Here is a 26074-nt window from a genome sequence, read left to right as displayed (position 1 = left end):
TGATGGTAAAGCATACTTTGAAAGTTGGAAAAGTGGATGGTGTATGTGGTGGGGCAAATGGAAGGGAGAGAAGGAAAGAAGAATGGCACAATTAGATGATCTTAATAAATATGTTTTCTAGAAAAGTCATCTTCCTCCACCTCAAAACCCACATATTTGCTTCTAACTAGGTTTTTTTAATGCAGAAACTTCACTGAATAACCCTATTTTCAAAATACTACAGACTTTTCCATTAGCACAATTTTTTCTTTTTAGCATATTTACTTCATAAATTTAGTTTATAGATAAGTAGTTCTGCAGATTCTTCCACTGGTACAAAACTTTTTTTTTCCTAGTTAAGTAGGTAGTTGTAAATCTAGGAATAACAATCCTCAATCAAATTTCGTCCTGAAAATCAGCAATAGAAGAATCATGCCAATTCATTAATGAGTTTAAGATCTGACAGGCAGTACTCGAGGCAAGGTTTGAGCATCAACTAACTCCCATAAATGACTTTCCACTTGATTTCAGGAGTGTTCACATCAAGCCTGTTTAATTGTTCGGGGTCACTGTCTTTTGTTTCGTCTTTTCTCACCTTAAATACAGGACTTCTAGTCTACAAAGAGCTGCCAGGCAGCATTTTCCAATATGACAAATTTTACTTCTGATCATCATAAACTTACTTTTAGAGTATCTTAAGGAATTTCTCTCTCCTCCATCTTTTCCAAACAGCCTCATAGCTGTTCCAATCCCTTAGCTCCAGGACCACAAAGTGTGAGGTAAAACAAGCAGAAAGAAGCATGCTTGTGGAAGGCCTCCAGATAAAAGACCAAAGACTTTGTAGACTCTGAAATACCTATACCCAAACCAAGTTGTTCTACAACTATATTCCATTTTTAATGGGTTGGCTCCTATAACACATTTCAGGCACTTCTTATTCACAGATCATTTGCTGTATGTACTCCTAACATTATATTGGTGAGCTCTACAGACAAAATATTCCGCAGTTGTTTGCAGAGGGCCAGGCTTTGCAAGCAGGACAGTGAAAAAAAAAAAACTTTAACCATAAAGTTAAGGAGCCAGAGCTCAAAAATCTAAAACCACCCACCCTGTTGCACAGGTGGCCCTTTGGAATCTGGAATCCTATTTATACTGGAGAAAATGGGAAGACTATCTCTTTATGGACAACCATAAAGCTTACCAAAACAAAAGTTAATGACCCCTTCTTCCAGCCACTGCTTGACTCTATTTCAGGTGTGGCCTGCTGAACATTTAAAACTGCTGATGCATAGAAATCCTTCATACTCTGGATTTTCCTTTTTTAACTTTTATGAGCTAATTATCTGTGTGTGACCAGTTGATAGCAGCCATTTTATTCTGAAGGGGGATAGAGAGAAGACAGGGCTTGCAACAACAAGGCCCTGGCCCTGGCCCAGACAGGGAAACTTGTGACTAGAAGCAAGGAGAACCTGTTTATATTTCATGGCAATCAATATGGGTGCCCTTTGTCTACTTAAATAGTGGGCAAAATGCTCTGGTTATACAAGCTGATGAAAGATCACCATTTTTAATTACACTCAAACAAACAAATTTATATTAAGGACTCAGTTTTTCAAGTCTCATTTGCCTCAGTTTAGGAACTTGATTTTCCAAGTCTCATCTCTTTAAATAGAAGAACATTTTTTAATGCAAGGAGATAATTCTTCTCAAGTTAAGTAACAAATTTCTGTCAAACCTCAAGAACACATTGTACTTTCATGCTTTCATAGTATCCATCATTTAAATCCAAATTTGGTTTGTAGTTATAAAATGTTGATTAGGACTCTATAATTTATTTAATGCTAAAGCTTTTAGTGGTTATGAGCAGCAATCAGACTTTTACTAAAACAAATCTCTGGTTACAGTATTGACTGGTTGGCCAAGCCATCCTTTGGCTGCCAGCTCAGCACTGAGGCCTGGCTTGGACACCACATCCCGCAGTCCTTCTGCTCACTCCAGAGACTGCCTTTCCATGTATGTGGAGAGAGGACAGCAGAAATGCTCAGTCAGAACCTCCAGCTACCACTGCTGGCCACAGTAAGCACATTATAAAATAGTGATTAAAACAGCATGTCATCCTATTGCAATAAAACAACAAATTGATTCATCAGGAAGGCACAGTAAAATTAAGCACAACCTGTAGTTTTTATACAGCTAACAGAGCATTTGTGTGACATCTCATGATCAGGTGAAGCACCAGTTCAGCAACATAAGCAGGGACAATAAAACCAGACAGCTCTGGACTGTTAACAACTGCTCAAGCTCCATCACATTTCAAGTGTTTACAGTAAAAAATAGGCAGGTTTTGCTTGACGTATCTGAAAGTTCTTCCAGGATGTTCTTACTGTTCCACTGCTTTACAAACCATATATTCCTCTTGAGTAATTTCCCACCCCCACTTAATTTTTATGCCAGGCTAACCAGGCTTATAACCTAAATCTAAACATGTACTTCACAGAAACCATTTCTTTTAGCATATACAAGAAAAATGCATGCTGAAAAATTAAAGAAATATCGAAATAGTATCTTTTAGTAAAAAGTAAGTTTGCCAGAATTTAATCTGGGGGTTAGATCATGATAGAAGGCACAGTTTTTTTCTATAACAAACATCTTGTTTATAGTAAAAGAATCTGCTAAAGACATTTATATGCTTTGCTACAATACACAGCAAAGGAATCACACAGGCTTAATTTGTAAGACAGTTTTCTTGAATTTTAAGGGATTTTTTTAAACAATGGCTAGAGCAGAGATCCTACTTATCCTTTGATAAGAAAAATAAGTTTCACACAACACAGATTTATTTAGAAAAAAGCTCTTAGACTTAACAGTGCTCTTAGCTGCATAATTTCCTATCTTTACTACTTCTTGCTTGAAGTGACAGAGAAAACTTAAAGCAACTAATACTTTATGCTGAAACATGAAATTAAGATGTAAAAGTGAGAAACGACACGGTTCCCATGAGAAATGAAAATGAGAAATGAAAATGTAAAGTATGTGTTAAACAACCCTGGGGAAAGAAAGGAGGCGGGGGAGGAGGGTGGAAGAGAGAGGCCCAGAGTGCTGACTTTTTTTTTTTTTTTTCTTTTTTTTTTTTTTTTTTTTTTTTTTTTGAGAGTTGTATTAGAAGGATTCTAATTAAACCATTAAGGTCCAGAAAATGTGTTACTATTCTTTATATTTCTACTCATCAGTTCAAGGGGGAAGAAAAAAGGTTCCATATTTATGGACATTTGAGGTTTGCTGTTTGTGTTTGGCTTTTTGGTTGGGGTTTTTTTGTGGGGTGGGAAAGAGATGTTCTGTCAGTTTGTTTGGATTTTAGGTTTTAAGGTACAACACAATTAGACTGTTTCAAGTATGAGATACAATTAACTAGACACAGACACCACAAACACATATTACATATACATTCTCACCCACACACATGCATTTAAAGCACAGAGTTTAAAATCTAGAGCAATACCATGTGACAGCATTGCTGGCCCATCTGAAGTGACTCTGTTCCCACTGACAAGGCTCGGGTTTGTCCCATTACATTCCCTCATTACAGAACACCCACAACTGGGTCATATGTTTTAAAAACAACCTGGAAGGGGGAATCCGCTAGGAAAGAAACAGACTAACCAGAAACTCACAACTTAGGTACAGTTACACAAGGAAGAGGTAAAAGGAGTCATTTCTTTCTCCAAGTGTCAAGCAGAAATCCAAAGCAGTAACCTTTGCTTTGCTCAGCTGATTTTCAGGACATATCCACACAGATCCTAAAATGGTAAAATAATACTGGTTCAGATATAGGCTCAACGAACAACTCTGGAACTCTGTAATGTGAACCAACTCTAATCTGTTCCTGTCCCAGGGTCACTGCACAAGTTCTCAAAATGCTCATTTAGGTTTTTATTAGGCTACCTCAACATTTGTCCCAGGTATGTCCTTCTTTCTCACTTGCTGCACTGTAAAAGCTGCATTTGCTTAACGTCCTCTATACAGTGCATTATTCTGTGACATTTTATCTGACCGTTCTACAGAGATATCAGAACTGGAACACATTTATTCTCCACAGGGATAGTCTTATTTTTTCCAGGAATGCTGCCAAATAAAGATGGTTGTTCTACAGACTTTTTTCTTTGTTAATCATGCTGAAATTTCATACAGCTGAGTGTTCTGATTTTCACTTATTAAACAAAATTAATTCAGTTTACTTAATGAATACTACCAGTCTGTTTCAAATCATGCAAGCAAAGGAATTTATCAGCTTTCTTCAAGAAATAAGCCATAAATCAATCTTTTTCTGTCAAAAATATAGATCCAGAGGAACAAAGGCAACTTTCTGCTCCCCTTTCTGTAACACAGACCAAAACCTTTGCTCTAAAGTTTGGACCAAACTTTACAAACACATTTCAGAAACTCCCCAAAACACGGATGGAGGACACACCCAATCCACAACCAACCAGCCCTACCTTGATTTTAAATGAAGTGAATGTAAGACTTCTTCCATCTGTGCACCCCATGTAAAGGCCAGACACCACCACGCTCCTCTGACCCACTGTGACTCTGGTCTGCACGGCTCCAAATGCCCCTGGTCACATACACAGGTGGTGTTGGCTGATACTTCACAGCAAGAACTGGGAGTGCAATTTCATGTTATGGTAGAAAGTGTGTTTGAGGCACTAAAGCACATCAAGAAAGGCAAGAAGATGGCTGCAGGATCCAGAAAAAGCGTTTAAACCACACTGCAATAAGCCATAAACACTAAAGGCTTATTTTGTCTTCTGGTGCAGATCTGCCTTAACATATACAGTCTGCAAGGCTCATAATAATTTCTGAAAAAATGCCCTCTATAATAATCTGCCTTGAGATAGTAAAGAGATAGCAAACAAAACCTTTCTCCAAGATGAATTATAAGAGTAATTCCTTGCATTTCTCAAGCTCAGTCAGCTGCAATCGTTTTAGTGAGCAATCACAAGCTCCCTGCTACAAGTCTTAATAGCTGTCATGGATTCTGAAGTTATGATTTCCTGACAAACACTGCCAAGTTATCTAAGTTACATTTGGGGGAGAGAAGGATTATTTGTAGGGTGGTTTTGTTTTTTTTTACTCTGGCCCCTTCCCCAGAAACTGCGTGGACTTTCCTTTAAAGCCTCTCTGCTTCCTTAACAAGCAATGCTTCTTTGGACTTCTCAAGCAAGAACACAGAATGAACAATTTATCAGATTATAACCCTCTGCTGTAAATTAATATGGTACCTTTAGTTCCTGTTAAGTTATTAAAAGTTATCTTAGGACTATTTTCATTTTTAGAAGAGTGTGAGATTTTTTTTGAAATTAACATAATGCATAACAAAATAGCTAAAAATAATGATTTTTCTTTTTTTAAATACAACAGGTCTTCACAGTCTAGACTTGGATGCTAAATTATAATTGCAGGGACTGAAAATGCAGATACAGAAACCTGGCCAAAGATTCATCACCAGACGTTATTCATGCACAGGAGAAATTACTACCTCACTTTAAATTCTTAGCTTTAACTTATTAAGTAAACACTGTATGCAAATCTGACATATACTTTGATACATGGATACTTTCCAGCAAGTTGAATGAAGTTAACTAGCTCCTGTCGCCCTCATCACTGCAGCACTGACTTGGTAAAGGACAGGACAAATCATACTCTTGAAAGTTACCTTAAATTGTCAATAAACCATCATTTTGCATATCATGTCTCACCCAAACAAGTCTGAAACTGAAGATAAAGCAAAAAAAAAAAGCCAAAGAACTGAAGTGTTCTCTCTACAGTGCTACAAGATGCTACTGACATTTATGGGAAGGTTTGCAGGAGGGAATGCACAGCTCTCAATGTTCCTCTCCACAGTCTTGTTTTCTAGCCCAAGAACTGAGTGAAGGAGGTGGGGGTGTAAGACTTTTCAAACCTGCCTACAGCTAAAAGCATCTAAAACTTTGTTATACAAGTCTGTAAGAAAAATGTTTGTCCTGCACTAATCAATTCTGTGCACTCTAGTTAGATTTCTAGCAAGCCAAATCTCTTCCATCTCCTCCCACAAAGAAAAAACTAGGTAAAACACCTGAAAAATAAAGAAAATATATTAGCAAGAATGTTCCTCCAAGTTCCTGGCAACGTCTGGCAGTAGGGTGAGGACAGGCAGACAGTGGCAGTAACATCTAAAACCAGCACAGCAAGATTTACAAGAGAGGTCACCTCTCCAAGTCCTCACTGTTTTAAATATGTGGGTTTCTGGTTACCTTCCTTTACCTCCTCCTTCACATGGGGAGGAAAGAGATTATGAGGAAGAAACTAACATTTTGAGCTGCGCACTAAAATGACACCTTCACTACTTCTGCATCTATCCAACACAGAAATATCCCAGTATAAGACTAGAAACCAGTATTATATGGACCATACATGACAAATCTCAAACAAACTTAGCAAAGTTTTGCCTGTCAATGAGATTTAAACTAAGCAAAAAAACCTCTAAATAAAACCAAAGAACCCCTAGAGTGAAAATTCAAGGCAATTACAGTAAATGAATGGTGTCTGATCTTGTTCCCAGGGGCCACAAAGACCTTCACAGGACCATGAGCCAACCTCCTAACAGCTTACACTCAAAAAGCAAAGGGAGCGACAGTAGTTCTGGGGCAGGAGACAGCAAGGACATTCCAGATGCTGTGCCAGACTCTTGCAGGATGAAGCCTTGCACCCTGCTGGGTTTTGGATCACACAGTAGAATCCTGGCCTAGACAAACTTCTCAGCTTTGAAAGGCTGTGCCTGGATATTCAGGTCAACCAGCAGTGGCCATGCAAGGATCGCTCAGCTACGAGTGACAGCAGAGCTGAATTTTAGATCTTCCCAGAGTTACATGCAGTCCCAAGAGGCAAGGTAGGCCACTCCTGATGCAGGTTCATCAGGACAACCTCTGCAATACTGTTGCAATCTTTAAGTAATGAAAAAGTACCTTGTGGTTTAATATCCTAGCTATCCTTTAATATCCTAGCTATTACCCGAATTTAGTGATCACCTGATCAACAGAGCCTCCTTAGGTGAAGAAAGATGAAATACACCTTATGTATCTCTGTGCCATAATCAGAGGAGTCTGCAGATTTGGTATCATTTGCCAACATGTCACCTGTAGAACCTCAAAATTACCTCCTTAGTACACAGGCCAGGCTATACAGCAATCAATCAGCTGAGTGCACTCATCTGTCACCTGCAAAACATTACTGTCAGCAGAGGAGCAGCAGAAAGATTTCCAGTCAGAAATTATGTGCTCAAGGGAGAGATGGGATCAAGCAAGAGAAGGTATGAAGCAAAGCCTTCAATTGCTTGCATTATTTTGGGAATTTACATCCAAAGTGCTATTTTACGTAATGTTAACTTGCCTGAAAACAAAAATATACTGTACAAGTGAATTTGCTGAGAAATTTTGAATTTTTTTCATTTTAAAAAAAGTTTTTTCTCCAAATCAAAGGTACTGTAACTGTTATTAGAACTGTCCATTTCGCCTTTTTTCTTCTGTTGTATAACATCTACCACTCAGCAAAAGTACTACCACTTTCCACAAATCTTCTGTTACCATGTGCAGATGTAAGGACTGTACCACAGTTGTTTTTGTGCTTGACATGCTCAAACACCAGTTTTCAACTTTCAAAAAACCTAAAAGAAGTAGGTCCATAAAGAAAGTACGTGTTCCCTGAAAAATTTTGCATGAAAAAAGAAATGCAAGTCTATTGGGGGAGGGTTACTATTAAACCTGAAGATCCTCCACAACATTCAAAGTACTTCATCCAGAAATCAACTTCAGCTGCCATAAAAAGTGTTGTAGCTCTTTGTACTCTAATTCCATTCATTAACCAAAACCCTTTACAACCCAAAAGTTTTACAAGACCTTAACAATTAAGGTAACTCTATATAGTCACTTGATTTAAAACATGTCCTGAAAAGCAAGCAATTAGTCACCACTTCTAGGAGGCACTTAAAATTCCCTTTGTGGTGAACAATACACGTAGAAGTGAGAAAAGCCAGTTCATTCTGATAGTGCTCCTTATGAAGAAAGCTGATCCAGTTGTCTACAGGGTAATTTCTGGGGAATTGAAACTATGATAATGCAATCTTTATCATAAGTGCAAAAGGGCTGCACAAATTAAAAAGCAAAAATAAACAAACATATCAACCCAACGACAACAATAAACTCAACACAACAAGAAAACAGCAGTATAAATATACAATTCTGCACTTTAAAGCAGTATTTGCTCAAGAATCTGGATATACTTTTTCTTTTTTCATCTTGAGTGCTGAAACAAAAAAAAAATAAATCTGTTTTCTCCTTGCTCAACTTTCATGTGAGCTATTCTTAAATACAGTGCTCTCCTGCACATGGTGATCTAACACCTGGTCTTCTCCTGGCAAACAGTCACCATTAAACTGTCAGTGTTATCCCCAGCTGCAGATCTTATTAAAAAGGGTCTTGTGTTTAACACCAGTCAGGAATAAACAGTTCCAGAAAGGATGGATAGGACCAAGGAGCCTTCCTGGAACTTGCCAGCTCACTTCAAAAAAAGGCTGAACAAACATCCCATTCCCCTTACCTTCACCTCAAGGCCCTTCTTTCTCCAGCTACACACACAGTATTTTACTGAGTATCAAGACAAATGAAACAAGAAAGGTGTAGTGAGAAGCTCAAACATCAGAACGTACATAGGAGATGACCAGTAAAGAGAACATAGATGCTTCATATTTGAATGCCTTCCTACAGTAAGTAGAAAAAAACCCAAAAGAAAATAAAACAAACAAAAAAACCCAAACCAGACTTGGCTGCTGTGCCTCCATTACCAAATAAGAAATATTTTCCACCAGTAAATCCATTGCATTTCTTATTACTGATAACATGGGAACCAAATCTAACTTCTACTGCAGTATCTCAGTTACACATAGAACCTCACAAACAATCACCTGATGGTTTTGGCAGTAAAGCAAAGGCTGCCCAAACCACTTATTCCTTAATGCCTCAACTGTTTCTGGAATGTGTTTTGAAAGAGCCCAATGACATTCCTCCAAAGCATCACAGCAGCACCAAGCAGTGACCTTCACAACCTGGAGTATCCTACAGCAGCAGTTGTGAGAAAGACCAGAGCACTGGCAAAACATGTAAATTTTACTAAATTTCACTATGTGGACACTTCCAAGGAAATGCATTATTCATCACTATATATTTAAACTAGTTTGTACTGTTAACATTTCATTTCCAAGTAGGCATTCTCATGTGCTCAGCAAGATAGATACATTTAATAAACATACATTCAATCCCAGAAGAGACTAGTAGTTTGGGACTTAAATCAGCTTTTTCATTAAACACTTGATGCATGCTACTTTAGATAAACTATTTTTCACAATTTAACTTTGATGAAAAACTAAACTTATTGGTAAAAATTACCTTAGTTTAAGTTTTGCTGCTAAGTTATTTCTTTTTATGAATTGCAAGTTTAAAAAGTTGTATCTGAAACAAACATGCTATGAGCATAACAGGAGGTGGATTGGACTGCCGGAAAATGTGAGAGGGTTTGCTTTTCCAGGTCTCAGATTTTATTAACTTCTCTTGGAATTTTTTATGGCTTACTCCTACCACTATTTGCCAAGCAACATCTTGAAAACACAAGACAATTACAGGGCTAAAAAAAACCAAAATGTAAATACTAGTGAAAGAAGCAGCCATACAAGAACAGTTAGGGGAATTATTTCTCCTTATAAATTTACATCTCTGTGCTCATGTCACTCTTCCATCTATATTTCAAGCTTTGAAGGCTGTTCTGAAATGTAACCAAATTGATTAAAAGCTGAAAGGTTTTCTGTTATAAAACTGCACATGAGAACTGCAATTTTTGCAATATTGTAAACCAGAAAGTGGATATGCTGCTGTATTTAGCTTCCCAAAAAACACCCTTCACATAACAACTTAGAAAGCGACATATTCAAAAATTCAGAAGAAAGAAAATATTTTGTCCTTAAACTACAGCTGTTGAAGTGACTTTTTTGTTTTGGTTAGAGGGCTTTTGTTTGGGTTGGGAAAGGGGGTTTGGTGTTTGGTTGTTTTTATTTGAGTTGTTTTGTTTTAAATTCCAGCATATTTTCAGGAGCGTTTACCCCTACTGCTTTAGCAGACTATCAGTACAGAAAAAGTTACAGGTCTGCTTTACTTTTGACCTATTTCATTTTTCTTCTTGTATTTTCCTCTTCGTGTAAAGTATTGAGAAAGAGTAAAGAGTATGCAAACATTGAGTTTGGATTGCTGAGCATATTACTCTGCACATTCAGAAAATACACAGTTCCAAAAAAAGACCAACTGGCATCACAACAGAGCTTTACTCCTAACCAACAAGTATCTTACTCTTTCTGGTTACAAGCCAAATCAAAACCACTTTGTGTTTCCTCCCTTTTTCTCTCACTTTCAGGATGGTGGGTAGAAAAGTCATGAATATTACACTTTCCTTACACTCTTAAAGGGTTTTAGAATCTCATAAAATAAAACTAACACTATTCTTGCCTGCAAATTACAAGTTGTAAATATATAGGAAAAGCATTCATCCATACTTTTGTTATTTCCAAAGCTTGAAATATAGGTACTGGACAATAAAACATATTTTCTGTTTATAAATTGCCAAAGCACTATTGAAACTGTAGAACAAAATATTTAAGATATAGTATTTCTATGAAGTTCAGGAAAGAAGCTGTGTTTTGCAGAGATTTTCTTCTTTTGGAGGAAAAAGGCCAAACAAAAATCATAATGCAAAGAAGTGGCAAGCAGCAAGACACAACCCTCATCTTTCCAAAGAAACAAGGCACTAATTTCTACCCTCCACAAAGTAGTATTGGCTGAAAAACATATATGAAATGGCAGTACAATAGATTAACTTCCTTGCTTGTTCAAGGAAAAATAATATAGTAAAACCATGGTGGACACTAGAGATATAAAATATTTTCAAAAGTTTACACAGCAGCAAGGATATTCCAATAGTATTCCACTTTGGATCTCCCAAACACTTTGTCACAGGTGACTGCCCTTGGGGTAACCTCAAGCCAGCATTTATATAACATCACCAAAACTCCACTGAATTTTCCAGCACTGGCAAATGCTGCTTTGTCCCAAGAACAGAGCAAAAAGAGTCACATCAAGAAAATAATTCCATTTCTAGACAAAGCTGAGACAAAACCAGGATTTTTTAAAACTGACGTTCCCCCAAGGGTGGGGAAGGGAGCCTCTCTTGTAAATTTTCTGATTAAGCTTCAAAACACATCTCAAGTTGTTATTAATACAGTATGTTGACTTCTCCCATTCATTCCTTCAGATGCATTAATAAAGCATGAATATCAACAATGCATAAAGCTCCAAAAAATTTAATTTCCTGACACTTCAGAGAGACACAAGTCTGTCTGTCCATGGGCAGATGACACAGCCTTTGGAAGAAAGCAGACTGTATTAGGTTTTTGGTTAGAACTTCTCCATCTCTGTTAATCTTCTGCACTACAGCCAAACTAAGTTTCTAGTAATTTTTTAAAGTCTGATGATTCCTGATTGCTCATAAGCCAATATGAATGGAATTTCAGAAGCCTGCAAATCACACCAATAGAAAGAGAAACAAATGATGCAAAAATGGCTTAGGACAACTTTGACAACAGCATTTGAAACCATTTTAAAATGAGAAATAATACAAATTTTTGTATTTGTAACTATTTTAAAAAAGACTTACCCTCTTGCAGGATCTAAGGCGATTGCTCTGGGTTGATCCAACTCTTGCCAAAACAAAACCTTCCTCAGCGATCCATCTAAGTTCGAAACCTCAATGCGGTTTGTTTCCGAATCTGTCCAGTACAACTTCTCCCCCAGCCAGTCACAGGCCAGCCCGTCGGGCGACAGAAGTCCAGAAACGACCACGTTCTGTACGCTCCCGGACGTGTTGAACTCTGTCCGTTTGATGGCTTCCTCGCTGACGTCGCTCCAGTAAATCAAGCCCTTGAGGAACACGAAGTCCACGGCGGCCGCGTCCTCCAGGCCCCCCACGATCACCGTGGCGTTCTCCTTGCCGTGGGCAGCGTCCACCAGCCGCAGGTCCCGGCGGTTGGCGTACAGCAGCAGCGGGGCGGCTGCACACAGGACAGAAATGGACACAGACACGGGGGTTAACATCCCTCACATCAAGCAGAACTCGCACCAGGATGCTGCGTCAGGCCACCAGTATCTTTACAAAATAAGAAATGCTGGGGAGACATTTTGAAGTTTGACTCAAAAGCACCGATTCAAAGCTTTTCAACTTGGTTACGAGTCTTCATAATGGGCAGCTCACTATTCTGGGTTGTGCATTATTAAAATAACATTAAAGAAGAAGGGAGAGAACAAAGAAAATGGAGGTTTGAAGTGCCCAAATGATACTGCTCAGTAGAGAAGGATCAGAAAGACAAGAGTAAAGCAGCTTTCTATGCATTCAGTACTGGCTCACCTGAGCAAGGATTATTTTTCTTGACAGAATTTAGTAACATACACCCCACCTCTACAGAAGCATAATTCACGTCAAGCTACCAAGCCACTGCATGTCAATACTCCCTGAAATTACATCTCAGACATTTTACATATAGTACATAAAAATACAAAATTCATTGCAAAGCATGGAGTAAATGTTAGTTTAGAGTGTTGAAGGTACTGTGAGGAGGTAGGGAGAAAAATAAATCTACAGGAATGGACAACACAGTTCTTTCAAAGTCAGCTATACAATTCCTGCTTAGTTCTCTAACACAAAGCCTTCATTTTATATGCTTTATTTGCTTACTCTGCCAGTTTGCACAGTCTGTATATTTTTCATAACAACACCTATGATGACTAATGTAAAGCAGTAACCATGAAAAAACCAGCTTCTTAAATGCAATATGGCTGCTTAATTGTGCTTAACCACAAGCTATATATAGCATTATGAAAATTCCAGCCTCATTCCTACTTCAACAAAAGGTTCAGAAAAATACTACATTTGTATAAGGCAGACAATGACACCCTTTAAAATCCACTATCAGAAAACATTTCTACCCTTCCCTGCATTTACTCAGAAACTGTAGCATCAGAGCTCTACAGAGGCATTTAGATCTATAAATGATCCTCTACCTGTTATCATACAAATTTCACAGGTATCTTGCAGATTTACTCCTCAGCATAAGTGGGCACTCAAAATTTGCAGCAGGATGGATGTCCTAACCAAAAGGTCAAAATTCACAGAGCCAAGGACATGCATGGCTCAGTAATGTCAAGGGCCACACTGCCAGAAGAAGAACTCTTCCCTGTATGACAAACTCACACTGTAATTAGAAATACCAACAGACTTCAGTAAATTCGAAATCTGGTTTCCAAGACTGGACTATTCCCCTCACCATCTTATCACATAACAATTTCTCAAAGACACACTCACATGTGAATTGGAAGAAGGTGAAAGAGCTAAGAAAGTTCCTTCATCTACCTGCAATTAAATTAGCTCTTATATGTTTTGGGGTCGTGGGAGTTTCATTGGTTTTTAAGAAAACTGGATTGCTTAAACTGTCATCCTAAATTTAGAAACCCTGAATATAACTTGATTTATGATGAACTTAAAATAGAACAAGGGAGGGATGAAACTTCGTTGGTTTTAATAATACCAATTTGTATTTGTATTCCCTTTTGCAGAAAGCAATTTTTTATTGTGGTAAAATCCACTCAAGTTTAGAGATTATCATCCCATGGAGAAAGGGTAGACTTTTTAAAATTGGATGGAGAATCTTTACATTAAGAATTGATTATTACCTTACTTTGCTATCTTCCTAGCATAATTTCCCACCCCCTAAGATTTAAAATTAATTACAGTACATTTTATTGAAGAGCAGATTGCTTATGAAGACCACATGTTTCAGGAAAAAAATATTCAATAAACTGCAAATAGTAAAAAATTGTAATAGAATAAAACCCTTTACTTTTTAAAGCCTGCCTACAACTGTAACCTGAAAAATCTAATTAACAGCCAGCTCAGTGTCATCTAGTGCACACAAGAGAGTGTGCAGCCAGCTGGCACAGCTTTCTCTAGTAAGACAGCGTGCCCAGCATTTGGAAAAAAGCAAATCCACACAGCAGTGAGTAGAAGCTCCATTATCATGTGCAACACGGAGCACCCATGCACACAGCATGCACTGAACTGGAACTCCAGGTAATCAGCCCGGCCTGGAGGCACTGCTGAGCCTCTCACAGCCACGCTGCAGAGGTTACTCACTCCCTGCTGGAGCTCAGACTGCCTGAGCAGGGACTGCAGACAAACACTTCTGCATCAATGACACAGCTTAGCTCAATGACAACTCAGGAGAAACACAGCTACACTTAGGATGTGTAGTTTCATGCAGACTGATTCAAAGCCACAACTTGTAACATTCCAAAGGGCTGGCAGATGAGCATGCTAAACTTTCCAATTTGTTGCAATATTTAGGAATGAAGCCTGCATCACCAAAATAATAAAAACCAGGTTTGTTCCCCACTGCCTCCAGCCCTTCCCAGAAAACATGAAGGCTTCAATGTGCTATAAAACCCAGTTACTGAAGTTGGCAGCATTAGGACCAAGTATCATCTCTGCATTTACTTCACTCAGGCAGCAGTGCCAAGAACAAAATTGTGCCAGAAGATCCCAGCCTGCCCCAACTTTGAAAGCACAGGACACCGAAGAGATGGCTTCCTCAAATAATGAGGTTATGAACTGTATTAAAAACCTGGGAAGAAGTCCAAGAGCATCTCCTTCCAAAGCTGGGCAACTATTTGCCAGCTAAAGTTATAATGGGACAAAAAGATACAATTCAGATTTTTTTTTTAAGTAGCTGAACTCTTCATATGCTTTTATTTCTCTTTCTATAGACATTAAAACTAAATTGCAGTGTAACTGCAACAAACTTCAATACATTGAAGAGAAGCACATATTCTTGAAAGATAAAAGCACCTATCCTGGAAATCAAAAACTGAAATAGTAATGAATATTACCATGTCCTCTATGACCTGAGAGGTCTACATGCAGATAATTATTCTAATTAAAGTAGCCAATACAGAGTAAAAGCTATGCTTAGTTATAAACTAAGGGATTTTTTTTGTACCTACCAGCAGGAACAAGTTTTTCCTTAAAGAACACAAGAGTAAAAAAACTCATTTCAACAGCAACAAAATAATTTACGTGGTAAAGAACTTCTGCCAGTAGTGGTCACTAAGCCTGCAACTGTTTCTTAACTCCAATGTTCAGGTAACGTAAATCTTTCCTAAGTTTACCACATGCAGTATTAAAGTCCAGACATTGTCTTTTTTGCCTTACTTTTATGACTAAAATTCTACCAGCATCCTTCCTCCCACCACCAAATTCCAGTTTTTACACCACGTATTTCTCTTGGCTGCAACTCTTGTCTTTCTTACTGAAAGTTGCTAATCCCCAGGACACTCAAGTCTGCCTTCCCTTACACTTGTTTACTTGAGTCTTGCTTTGTACATCTGAATTATGGACATCTGTTACAGGCATAAAAATGCTGCTGCCCACAGGATGCAAAGTGATGAAACAACATAAAACAAGCACTTTACCAGGTAAAAAGGATTTTTAATCTTTCTGGTGTTTAAATGACAATTTTAAGCTGTCAGAATTTGTCATGCTTTTCTTTAACTAGTCCAGTGGTCTTTTCCACAAATTCCCACTTTCTCCTTTCTATCTTCAGTGATCCAGAACAGCTCTGGGTGCCATGAGGCGAGGGCAGTGTTACCTTCAACATGCTCATTTCTCTTTCACTGACATGGAGTTTAGCTTGGCTAAAAGCAATTAACACAGTCTCATTTCCCCCAAATCCTTTTTTCTCAGTCACAAACCCCAGCAACGCTGTTCTACCCTCTCTCAGTTATGGGCCCCTCCCCAAGTTGATTCAAATCACTACGTCAGGAAAAGGTTTGAGTGGGTTAGTAAGCTGAATCAACTCAAGAAGTGGTCCAGCAAACTCCAAAGCTGACATCAGGCAAGCAGCAGGGAGCTGGAAGGGGGAGCAGCTCTCCCTCCTCCACTGGCAGCCTGCTGGATCTGCTCAAGATGCAACTGCAGCCATCTCCCTCCTCCCCAGCTTCGCTTCCAGCTGTCGGTTCCCAACCCCTCTTTTGCACTGGCTCAAGCACTTGTCCCATGCCACGGCAACACAATGTAGGGAGCTAAACCAGCAGAAGGCTACCCCACCACCTGCCAAGAAGCAGCTTTTAGCTAGTCATCATTCAGAATCAGTTCAGACCAAAAATCAAATCAAATCAATATAAGCACTAGAACAGCAGGGACAGGAAGGACTGCATCAGCTTTGACTAATTAGCTGAACCAGTTCCTCATGAACCTCCAGTTAAGGAACAGGACTCAGAGCAGAGGTGGCCACTGATAAGTTGTGGCAACCTGCCACCGAAGCACAGTGTAGAAACCACTGAGCAACTGCTGACAATGTGGAAATATCCATGTAGAAGTCACGGGTAAGAAACCCCACAGACTGTCACACTGGAGGATTATGTCATTGAGCTGGGAAGGGAATATTCCCCATCTTTTAAAACTCTTGCTGAAGAACTCTGAGCATCCAAAGTGATTTGGTACTGCCAAGCACACTGCTGCGAGGACAGTGAAGGTGAGGACTGGAGAAAAGAGGAGACACAGTGATGAGATGTACCAAACAAATACATGCTGACCTGGATGAGGCGCAGTAAGAAAGGACACCAAATGCCTTGACAGAATGACATACACTCACATTCAGCTCACAGAAGGAAAGAGAAGGAAAAGCAGAGAAATGGACATAGATAGCTGAACATTAGAATGATCATAAATAAAGAACATTAATTGCAACCGCCCTAAAACCATTCGATACACTAAACTCCTTGTACACAATACAATAATCATCCCCCCAGAGAGCCAACACAAGAGTGTAAGGGAAACTTTCTGGACTGGCACAAGGATTCTGGAGCAGTCAGTTATGGCTCTGTCCCTTCACTCCCCCTGGGTTTCAAATTTCCTCACCACTGCTTATATTTATTTCTAAATATACTGAATATAAATTCTGTATATTTATTTTCTGCAATGTTGAGTTTTGCTGCTTAGTTTGGAGAATTAAAAGATTGAGGTAGCATTGGGAATAAAGCCTGGGAGACTTTTATCAAATAAGAAGAGAGACAATTTGAAAATTAACATAAATTTTTCCAAATAGCAGGGAGCCAACCTCAAGAAACCTATACAGAGATGGTTTATATTTTCAAGCAGACAATAACATCACCAGGAAATACATAAGAGTTTTAATTTTAAGCACAGCAAGCAACAGGCCAGGATTTTGCATCAAGCTCCCTGTCACAGCACTCTCCCATTTTTTCCAGGCAATACACAATTCCATACATTTTTAAAAACAAAAATAAACAGTAAGAACTGACTTACCAGTGCCCACCATTCTTCCTTCACTGTGAACAGAGAGCACTCTTCTCTCTGAACCTCCTTATTCTTACAAATATACTTGCAGGACACAGCAGGCAACCAGGAATTTAGTAAATGAGCATGAGGCAGCCCAAACTTGGCAGAAAGAACCTTTTCTCCTCTTTCCAGCTAACGTAAAGTATATTCCTCAGGCTAAAGCCATGCAAGGGCTGTTGAGATGTTAACTCAAAAGGTCACAGGAGCAGCAGGCCAGTGAAGGAGATGAGTAGCCATATCAGCAAAGACACCAAACTAGACAACAATAGCATTTGGATTCTGCACTAAACCTTACTTTTTTCAGGCCTTTGGCCAGATATTCGCTGAAGAGACCAAGATCCTGCAGGACTAGCCAGTACAGAGGCACTAAGTCATTCTTTAGCCTGCTAAATACAGGGAAAAAATAACCTTACTAAATATAGAAGGATGGAGACATGAGAATGAGAGGAAGAAAAGAAAAAAAAAGATAAAGGACTTCAGGGAAGGATAGAAATACCAGGTCCAGGCATAAAAAGCCAACAGACCTGCCAGATTATAGCAAAAAGCACTCATAACTGAAGTACACCATGAAGTCCCAGCCTATGACAGGCAAAAAACTTTCTGAATAGCAGGCATCACCTGCCAAATCATCCCACTGGCAACAGAGCCATACAGCAGGATTACCAGAGCATGGATCTTCTTAGTGCTACATAACACACTCACATAGATCTTTTGTCCACCTTTCTGTAACATGGACTCCCCTGTTCTGAAGTTCTTCTGATTGCACTCTCATGGGAGTAGAACACAGCACTTTAGCTCTGCCATTTTTCTAATTTCATATTCTGAATCTGCCTGGCTGACAACAGCAAGAGCAGAGAGCTGATGCTCCCTGGTCAGGCATCAGCTTGCAGCTTCATTGACATAAAACACTACCACCTTCTTCCATAACCCTTCTGCTTACAGAGCAGCAGCAAAATAAAGGTGACCTGGCACTTTCCAGGGCCAACTGCAGGCTATGGAAAGCAGGAAGGCTCCTTAGGGATGTGCAGTCAAGTACTTCCATGATCCACGTTAATGTCTGCAGACCTTCAACATTATACAGCTCATTTTCTCAGGTGTCCTTATAATCTTCCTTCAACACCCTTCCAGCATCTCAAACAGTTGTCAGAATAACACACAGTGCTGCAGATGAAGTCATACCAGTTCCACATACATTGGCAATACTTCCCCAGTTCTACTGGCAACACCCATGTTTAAATCGGCACGATCTGTTTAATGAAAAAGTTAGTTAGCAAGCACCACTGCTCCTGCAGAAAAGAAGTCTTGTTTGGCTCTAACAATGAGAGTCCCACATCTGAACAGGGATAGTGTTCTGCAATCTAAACTAAGCACTGTGATGACAGGGAAGACAACCAGATCACATTGAAACAAAACATGGCCCTCCACATGTCCTGGCACTACCTTTTCTTACAGTGCTTCTAACAGTGAGAAAACAAACCAAAAACCTCGATCACATTCCTCAGGAAGCTGCTGAAGCTGAGTCCCTCCACTGAAGGAGAGCACTGAGACACAACACTGCCCATTTCTCGAATTCTAGGAATTTGGGACACACTTTGTACACCCAGGCCGAGGTGTGAATGCCCCAAGGTTTGCTGCTACTCTGGAGCAACTGCAGCTCATGATGTGTTCCAGCCCAAACAGCTCACGTTTGAGAGTGCACATCCCACTGGGAATGGCCTGGGAGTGTCATTCTCAGTCACTCCCCTCCTTTGCTGGAGTGTAACCCAAAGCACATGGGAACAGCCCAAGCCAGGGGTCTTACCCCAATTGCTAGTTCACACCCCAACAGCAGCACGCTTCCAATAAATAAGGCCTTTCTCCACACTGACAAGAAGTTCACAGGCAATGAGCTACTCTCAGCTGACTTTTCCAACAATTCATCCAAGGTTGCACATCACTCTAAAAGAAACTCAAGAAGTATTTCTTGAAGTGTGTCAGTTTGCCTTACCAGGTAAAAACCAAATCAAACAAAACAGCTTATTTATTCTGCTTTGAGAATGGGATTTTTTGTTAGTTTCGATTTTTTAAGTATTATCAGAAAGTTGCTATAAAGCAGGAACAAAGAATTTAGCACAAAAGATCCCAGTTTAAATGAACAGCTAGGGACTGTTTTTAATGGGTAAGGAAAGCTGTGCACGTACTTCAATTTTGAGAATTATTGGGTATTTAATTTTTATTTTGTGAAAAAAATTATTGTAGCATGCTTCTAACTCTCATACTTTTAATATCCTAGCACTATTAATGTCAAATGTTCAACAGGCTTACATTAGATGTAATGACACATAAGAAAAAAAAAAAAACAACAAACAAACCACCCCATAAAATAACACACACACACACATATAAATATATAGATATAGATATATATATTCATTCAGGATCCCTTGGAAAAGGTGAACAATCTTGTCTTTTTCATACTGAATGGGATTCATTTCCAGAAATTCAAAAGAAAAACAAATAAACCCCTAAACACAAAACCACCCAACTTGGAATTATCTTCCTTATTCATTTTACTATTACCTACAGGGTGAAAGGGTAACTGCTGAGCTTCAGTAAGTTTTTGAGTTATAGGAACATCACTGTGTTTTCTAAATGGACATAATAAGAGTCACTACAAGGTCTATAAATTCCTACTCCTCTATTATTCTTAATATTCTCTGTCTATTAATCTGTGTGTGGACAAGAGGATTCTTGGATTTCCAAAGTGTTAATATTTTAATTAACACTAATACTATGAGTATAAGCAGGAGTTTTAGTCCCTGCTTTGACAGAACAACTAAGGGAACAAAGTTTGATATTCTGTGACGCCTTAAGTTTCTGTTACTTTCCACATATCCTTAATTTTCAGAATTTCAGCAAACACCAGATACTTTCTAGAAGCCTGAACTTTCTGACAATGGATAGAGGAGAATCTTTGTTTTTAAGGAGTTCTAGAGGTACAAACAGTTAAAAAACCCCAGCACACTACAAACAAACTGAATTTTTCCTCTGGGAACAGACTGGGAAAAAATGGGAGAAATAAGGTGAAAAATATGAAGGTATCATAGAGATGAAAACAAACAATTTTTGATTAAGCAAAATTATATAGCTAGTTGATTAATATTTTCTGTCTCAAATATGATTACTTTTCAAATCTGACATCAAGAACTCACACATGGCCCTCATAAACAGAATTAAAACTATAATCCCATTATTGCCGCATTGATTATATCACAAGGGAGTAATTCTATTTAGGTAATGTGATCCTGTAACAAGATACTAAAAAAATCTGTATGAATGTTGCCATTTTCCATGTCTGTTTATATTAAAAACATTTCCTTATTGTTCTCTCCATATAAATACTGATGCTCAAAAAGCATTCCATCTTTTAAACTGACACGCTTCTTTCTCCAAGTAGTTTATAACATTTTGCAAAGGAAACAAAGTTTTACTAAGGCATTGCTTCTTTTAACCTGGACTTTGACTGGTGAATTACTTAAAAGTCTATTAAGAATAAGGCATTACAGACAAAGGTACTAACAGTATTCCCATTCTATTAATAGACTCAATTTCAAAATTGATGGGGAACGGCACCAACTACATGGAAATCAAAAGGTCTGTAGCAAGATAATAATGAGACAAAAAGCCCACCCTATTTTCATAACCATTTCACCAAAGATACCAAAAAAGCAGAAATTACAAGGTCATTTCTACTTGCAAATGCAAGCACTGTGTTCTGAGTAAGTTTGTCCATGTGGAGCAAATAGCAAGCCTTTCACATTGTGAATGTCCATAAATATTTATAAACTACAAGGATATCTAGAGAGTTTAATGAAGGCTTTCCGGGTCAGCTTGCCTGGCAAATACATAAATTGGAAAAGGTTGATTAATATTTAGGATGTCAATACCCAGCATTTATGTATAATCCATTAAAGATCCAAAGCTTTCCACTTTCAAGCCTTGGACAATCACCACAAAAGAATGACACAGCCTCTTTGTTTGGAGCACTGTGTATTCTGTAACTCTGCAAGTGGTACTTACTCTGAAACCACACCTGACGTGTAAGCTGAAAAACTGAAGGTTATTAGGAGAGCACTTACTTCGTTCACTGAACAGCAATTACACTTTGGAAGAGTCATCACTACAAAGTGCTCGGCACAGAAGAAGTGGAAGCACTGGCTGCTGGCTCATCCCAAACCTCATGTGCACACACCAAGTCACCCTTGGTGAGCCACAGCATTCAAAACTTGAGGGCTCAGTTTTAAGTGGGGAGCACCAACTGTGAACATAAGCAGACCATCCCTGAAGCCTGGAGGGCAGCTGCATCCCTCTCTGCATCTTTCCAAGAAACTTACACCTCTTACTGATACAAGTCAATTTGAGCGAAATTCCTTATCAACCTAAATTCTACCCAAAGTTCACAAGTGAGGGGGCTGAAACATGAGGGGTCCCCAGCAGGAGAACTGGAAGAGCTGAGCACACTCCCAGACACAGCTCAGCCAGAAGCTGCAGCATGCAACAAAGCTTTAGTTACAACTGCATTGTTGGTGCCACACAACAGTAACACAGACCCCTCCCTGCAGGACAAGGAACTTTTGAAGATGCTACCAGCAAAGCAACCCAAGTATTTAACATTTCTTAGGAAATTAATGAGGTTAAATATGTTGAGGACAAAGACTATAGTATTTAAGTCTGCTGACTGGCTGCCAGAGGAGATGAATGGTGACAGATCAGAAACTGAGACCTGATTCTCCCTGTTTTCCTGCCCTAGCCCACTCCCTGAGAGGGAATAAAAAACTTGTTGGTTTAAACTAAAAAGTAAATCCCCTAATACATGCACTGCAGCAGATATTTTTGAAGCTGGCATTTTTGAAATGCAACATCATCATAAAGGTGGATTACAGATGTCCAAAAGAATCAGATTTCTCCAGCTCTCAAAGACAGAGCTTTAAATATTCCTAATATTTTAAAGCTCCTATATTCCCAATCCTAAAAAAAAAAAAAAAAAAAAAAAAAAAGGAAACCACCAGCCCTCTCTGCCAAAAAAAACCCAAAAACAAAACAAAACAACCCCAAACAAACAGAAAAACCCAAAGAAAAACAATACCCTTCTACATATTCTACACCTTGTAGCCAAATTCTTTATCTAGAACTCTGGGAATGCAGATTGAAGCAATTCTCTAGAGAAAAACGAAACATGAATACAGTTCATGCCCCTCTAACCAGTACTGCCGTGAAACAAAAACAAAGCTTTCCACTTGAAGATCTTCATTTAACTCATGCTGAAGGGTACAAGAAGTCTTTTACCTGCATATACCTCCGACCAGAACTTCCCTATATCTTGTCAAAAGTGCTACTTGACCTTGCCTCCAAGACATAGCAAAAATTGCCATCAAACTCTTTAAGTCCTAATTTTTCAGTTTTAAACAAAAGCTAAAGCAATCTGATGATAATGAAACTGTATCACAGAGATGCAATTGAAAGAACTATAAAATTAATAGTGGATTTTGGAACACCTTAGATCATACTAATTTTAGACTGTTCTATGAAAAGATGAAAGAGGAAAATGGCAGACAAGGGCATACTGATTTCTGAGGAATTTTACAATGAAGAAACATGACTAGAAAAACGGTTGATTCAAGCTTGGGTGAAGAAACAGACCATAATTACTAAAAACAAAAAAAATTAAATTCCAAGTCTTATTGTTATAATACTGTACAGTCTCTAGGTGAAGAGACCCTTCACCTGAATGCAAAAACATAGCTCTACCTGGAGATGCCATACTTGGTGTCCAGCCTGAGTGCTTCAGGAGTAAAAACCTGTTCCTTATCGTCTTCTCTGACTTCTGGCAGAAAAATATGTGCACACACCACCAAAGTTTAGCAGAGCTTTGAATACACCACAGCTTAACAAAATTTTGAACATTAAACTCTTCTAAACAACATGCAAATGGATCTATCTCAAAAAAAAAAAAATCAAGGATCTGTTTATGAAAACAGAAACAATGGATTAAAATAAATTAAAACAGTAACAATATTACAACATTACATTATTAATGGATTCAAACAAACTCTCTTCTGAACTCTAGGGAGGCATAGTTTTAAAATACCCATTACCAAAAAGGCATTTTCATTTCTTCACTATCTGACCCTAAACAAAGAGGTCTGTAACGTTCAGTAGGTTTGCACAAATATCCTATATAAGATTTCTATTCAAGCAAGAGCTTTATGCACTGCCTGCATGATCAGGGTTTCAAGCCAAAACAAAACAATAATTGCATGCTGACTGGATATTTCAGGAAGAAAGCAAGCTATGAACACTGATCTGTCACTTTTTTACAAATTTAAGCCTCAGTTTCACAGTTATCTGTAGCGCCCTGACAGATGTGATGACACTGCTTTTGCCTCTTTGCAGCTGTCAGTTATCTCACAATTAACTCTCTGATTGGTTTCACAGCTGTCCTGAAGAACACCTCAAAGTTGCCATGGAGCAGCTCTAACTCCACTCCTCTGGAATACCCTAAGGGAGTGCCTTGGAGAAGCACTGGTGGCCAGGCAGGTGAAAGCCCAATGGCCCAAATCAAACCATGGGCCAAGAGGAGAGAACAGAGACCAGTGACATCTTTCTCCCAGAACCTATAACATTAAAAAAAACCCCAAGCCCATACCACAGAACCTCCACAGCAAGTTGTCATGATGGTAACGTCCTGTCTCTTAGAAATTCAAACACTTGCCCTGGCAACATCAGTAGGATCTGGTTTACTGCAGTCCTTGGATGATTTTTGAGACAGGTGCCTTGCCCTGTGCACCCATTTTTAGCCAGTAACAGCCTCATATGCATTTCCAGGGTACTGATTTTATTCCTTTCCAGACTGGCATGCAAGTTTTTCCAGAACAACACTTTGGTTGTCCTAAATCTTTGTCCATTTGCCTTCTATGAGAACGGGAGGCTGGCTCTGGAAGCAGAGGATGCTGCAATCCAAAAACACACACACTAATACATTTGCTTAGTTTCTGTCTCCAGCACTGTTGGCTTGGCATCCTCTACAGCACTGAATTCACAAACCAAACAGTGAACTTCCTAACTTCAACTCTACTTTCATGTATAAGCTTATTCATACTCATGCTGGCACTGCCTCTGCCTCATTAAAGAACTGCTGACACCTCTTCTGAACTCAAAACATCTTACTCCAACCCACTCTACTTGCATAGATGCTGTTTATTAGGGAGGATGTATGCATTAAAATTTGATTTTTGTTTCTTCACGGTTCAGCTGTTCCTGCTGTTTATCTCTATCTAAAGTAACAATTAGCCAGTAGGAAAATTACTATCATGTCACAAACAGAGGATTACAGCTTCAGGTAGGCAATCAAACAGCAGGGCACCATGAACACAGAAGAAACAGAAATGCTGTTCGCATACAAATGTCCTTGGCAATAGATAGAGGTGAGAGATAAAAAATGACAGCCATATGATTTATAAATTGAATGCTTCTTCAAACTGTCCCATTAAGCATGAAGTATACAAAAATTTGCAAAAGCACATGGCACTATTCTGAGATTATTTTGCAGAAATTACTGTAACAATAGAATGTGACATCCCATACAACAGCTATTTCTGTGCTGTCATTTGAACTAGACTGATCATCAAATTAAAGCCAAACACATGGTATATCAAGAATGGGAATGATTGTTACTTATTAAAATAAACTGATCAGGAAATAGTTTCTCCCTATACTCCAGAATCAACTTACCTTCTAAAATTTAGGGGTTAACTGCCACAACATTAAGTACGAAAAGTTACACAGGCCATTTAAATAAGTATATTTGTATCTCTGCAAACAGGATACAATATGGCAAACAGATGCACAGGGCAAAAAAAAAAGGTTATGGATGAGATGAAAATCTTTGTTTTCCAGGTTACTGATCAACTGGAGACTGAGCAGTTACTTCAACCTACACCACCTTTAGACTAACTTTCATCAAAACACTCTAATGGAGATGAACTCCCTAATCCAAAATGTGGTTGATTAACTGCTAGCAATTAATGTCTTGCCCATCTAATATGAAAAAAACGTCAAAATCAAGTAAACACAATAATTATGTATGCAAGCACCACAGGCGATTTCTTCCCAGAAAGACTGAACACAAATAGTAGTTATTGTAGTTAGGTTTTCAGCATTAAAAAAAAATAATTTAAAAAAATATCCTGTTTTCTTTCGGATTACCCCGTAAGACAAGAAATTTTGCTGGAGCCGGGAAACAGAATCAAAATTCTCAGCTACTTGAAGTAACATCTCCTCGTAAGGCACTGCTCCTTTAAAGCTATATGAACATCCGTGGTGGTTCACCAGAGAAACACAAACTTCTCTCAAGTCCCAGCGCAGCGTCAGCCCAGCTGAGAGCTGAGCCCGCACTGCTCCCCTCGCTCCCTGGCTGCGAGCAGAGGGTCGGTGCAGCACCGCTCCCCGGGCACTCATTCCCCGCTCCCGCAGGATGGAACCGCGGGGGGAGAACGGGACCAGCCCGGCGATGGGCACG

General features: G+C 38.9%; 1 protein-coding gene across 2 annotated transcripts in view; it reads right to left on the bottom strand.

Annotated features, from left to right (window-relative positions):
- LRP6 (LDL receptor related protein 6) overlaps window positions 1-26074 on the bottom strand; it is a 112162-nt gene that overhangs the window by 85257 nt on the left and 831 nt on the right. For both annotated transcript variants that reach the window (XM_056481933.1, XM_056481935.1), the window contains exon 2: window positions 11767-12160. In XM_056481933.1, the coding sequence (XP_056337908.1) occupies window positions 11767-12160 (394 nt within the window). The remainder of the gene's footprint in view (window positions 1-11766; window positions 12161-26074) is intronic.

The sequence above is a fragment of the Oenanthe melanoleuca genome, chromosome 1A, assembly GCF_029582105.1.
Source record: "Oenanthe melanoleuca isolate GR-GAL-2019-014 chromosome 1A, OMel1.0, whole genome shotgun sequence".
NCBI classification, from domain to species: domain Eukaryota; kingdom Metazoa; phylum Chordata; class Aves; order Passeriformes; family Muscicapidae; genus Oenanthe; species Oenanthe melanoleuca.
The sequence above is the reverse complement of the archived record's forward strand: the minus strand, read 5'-3'. Positions and strand labels throughout refer to the sequence as shown.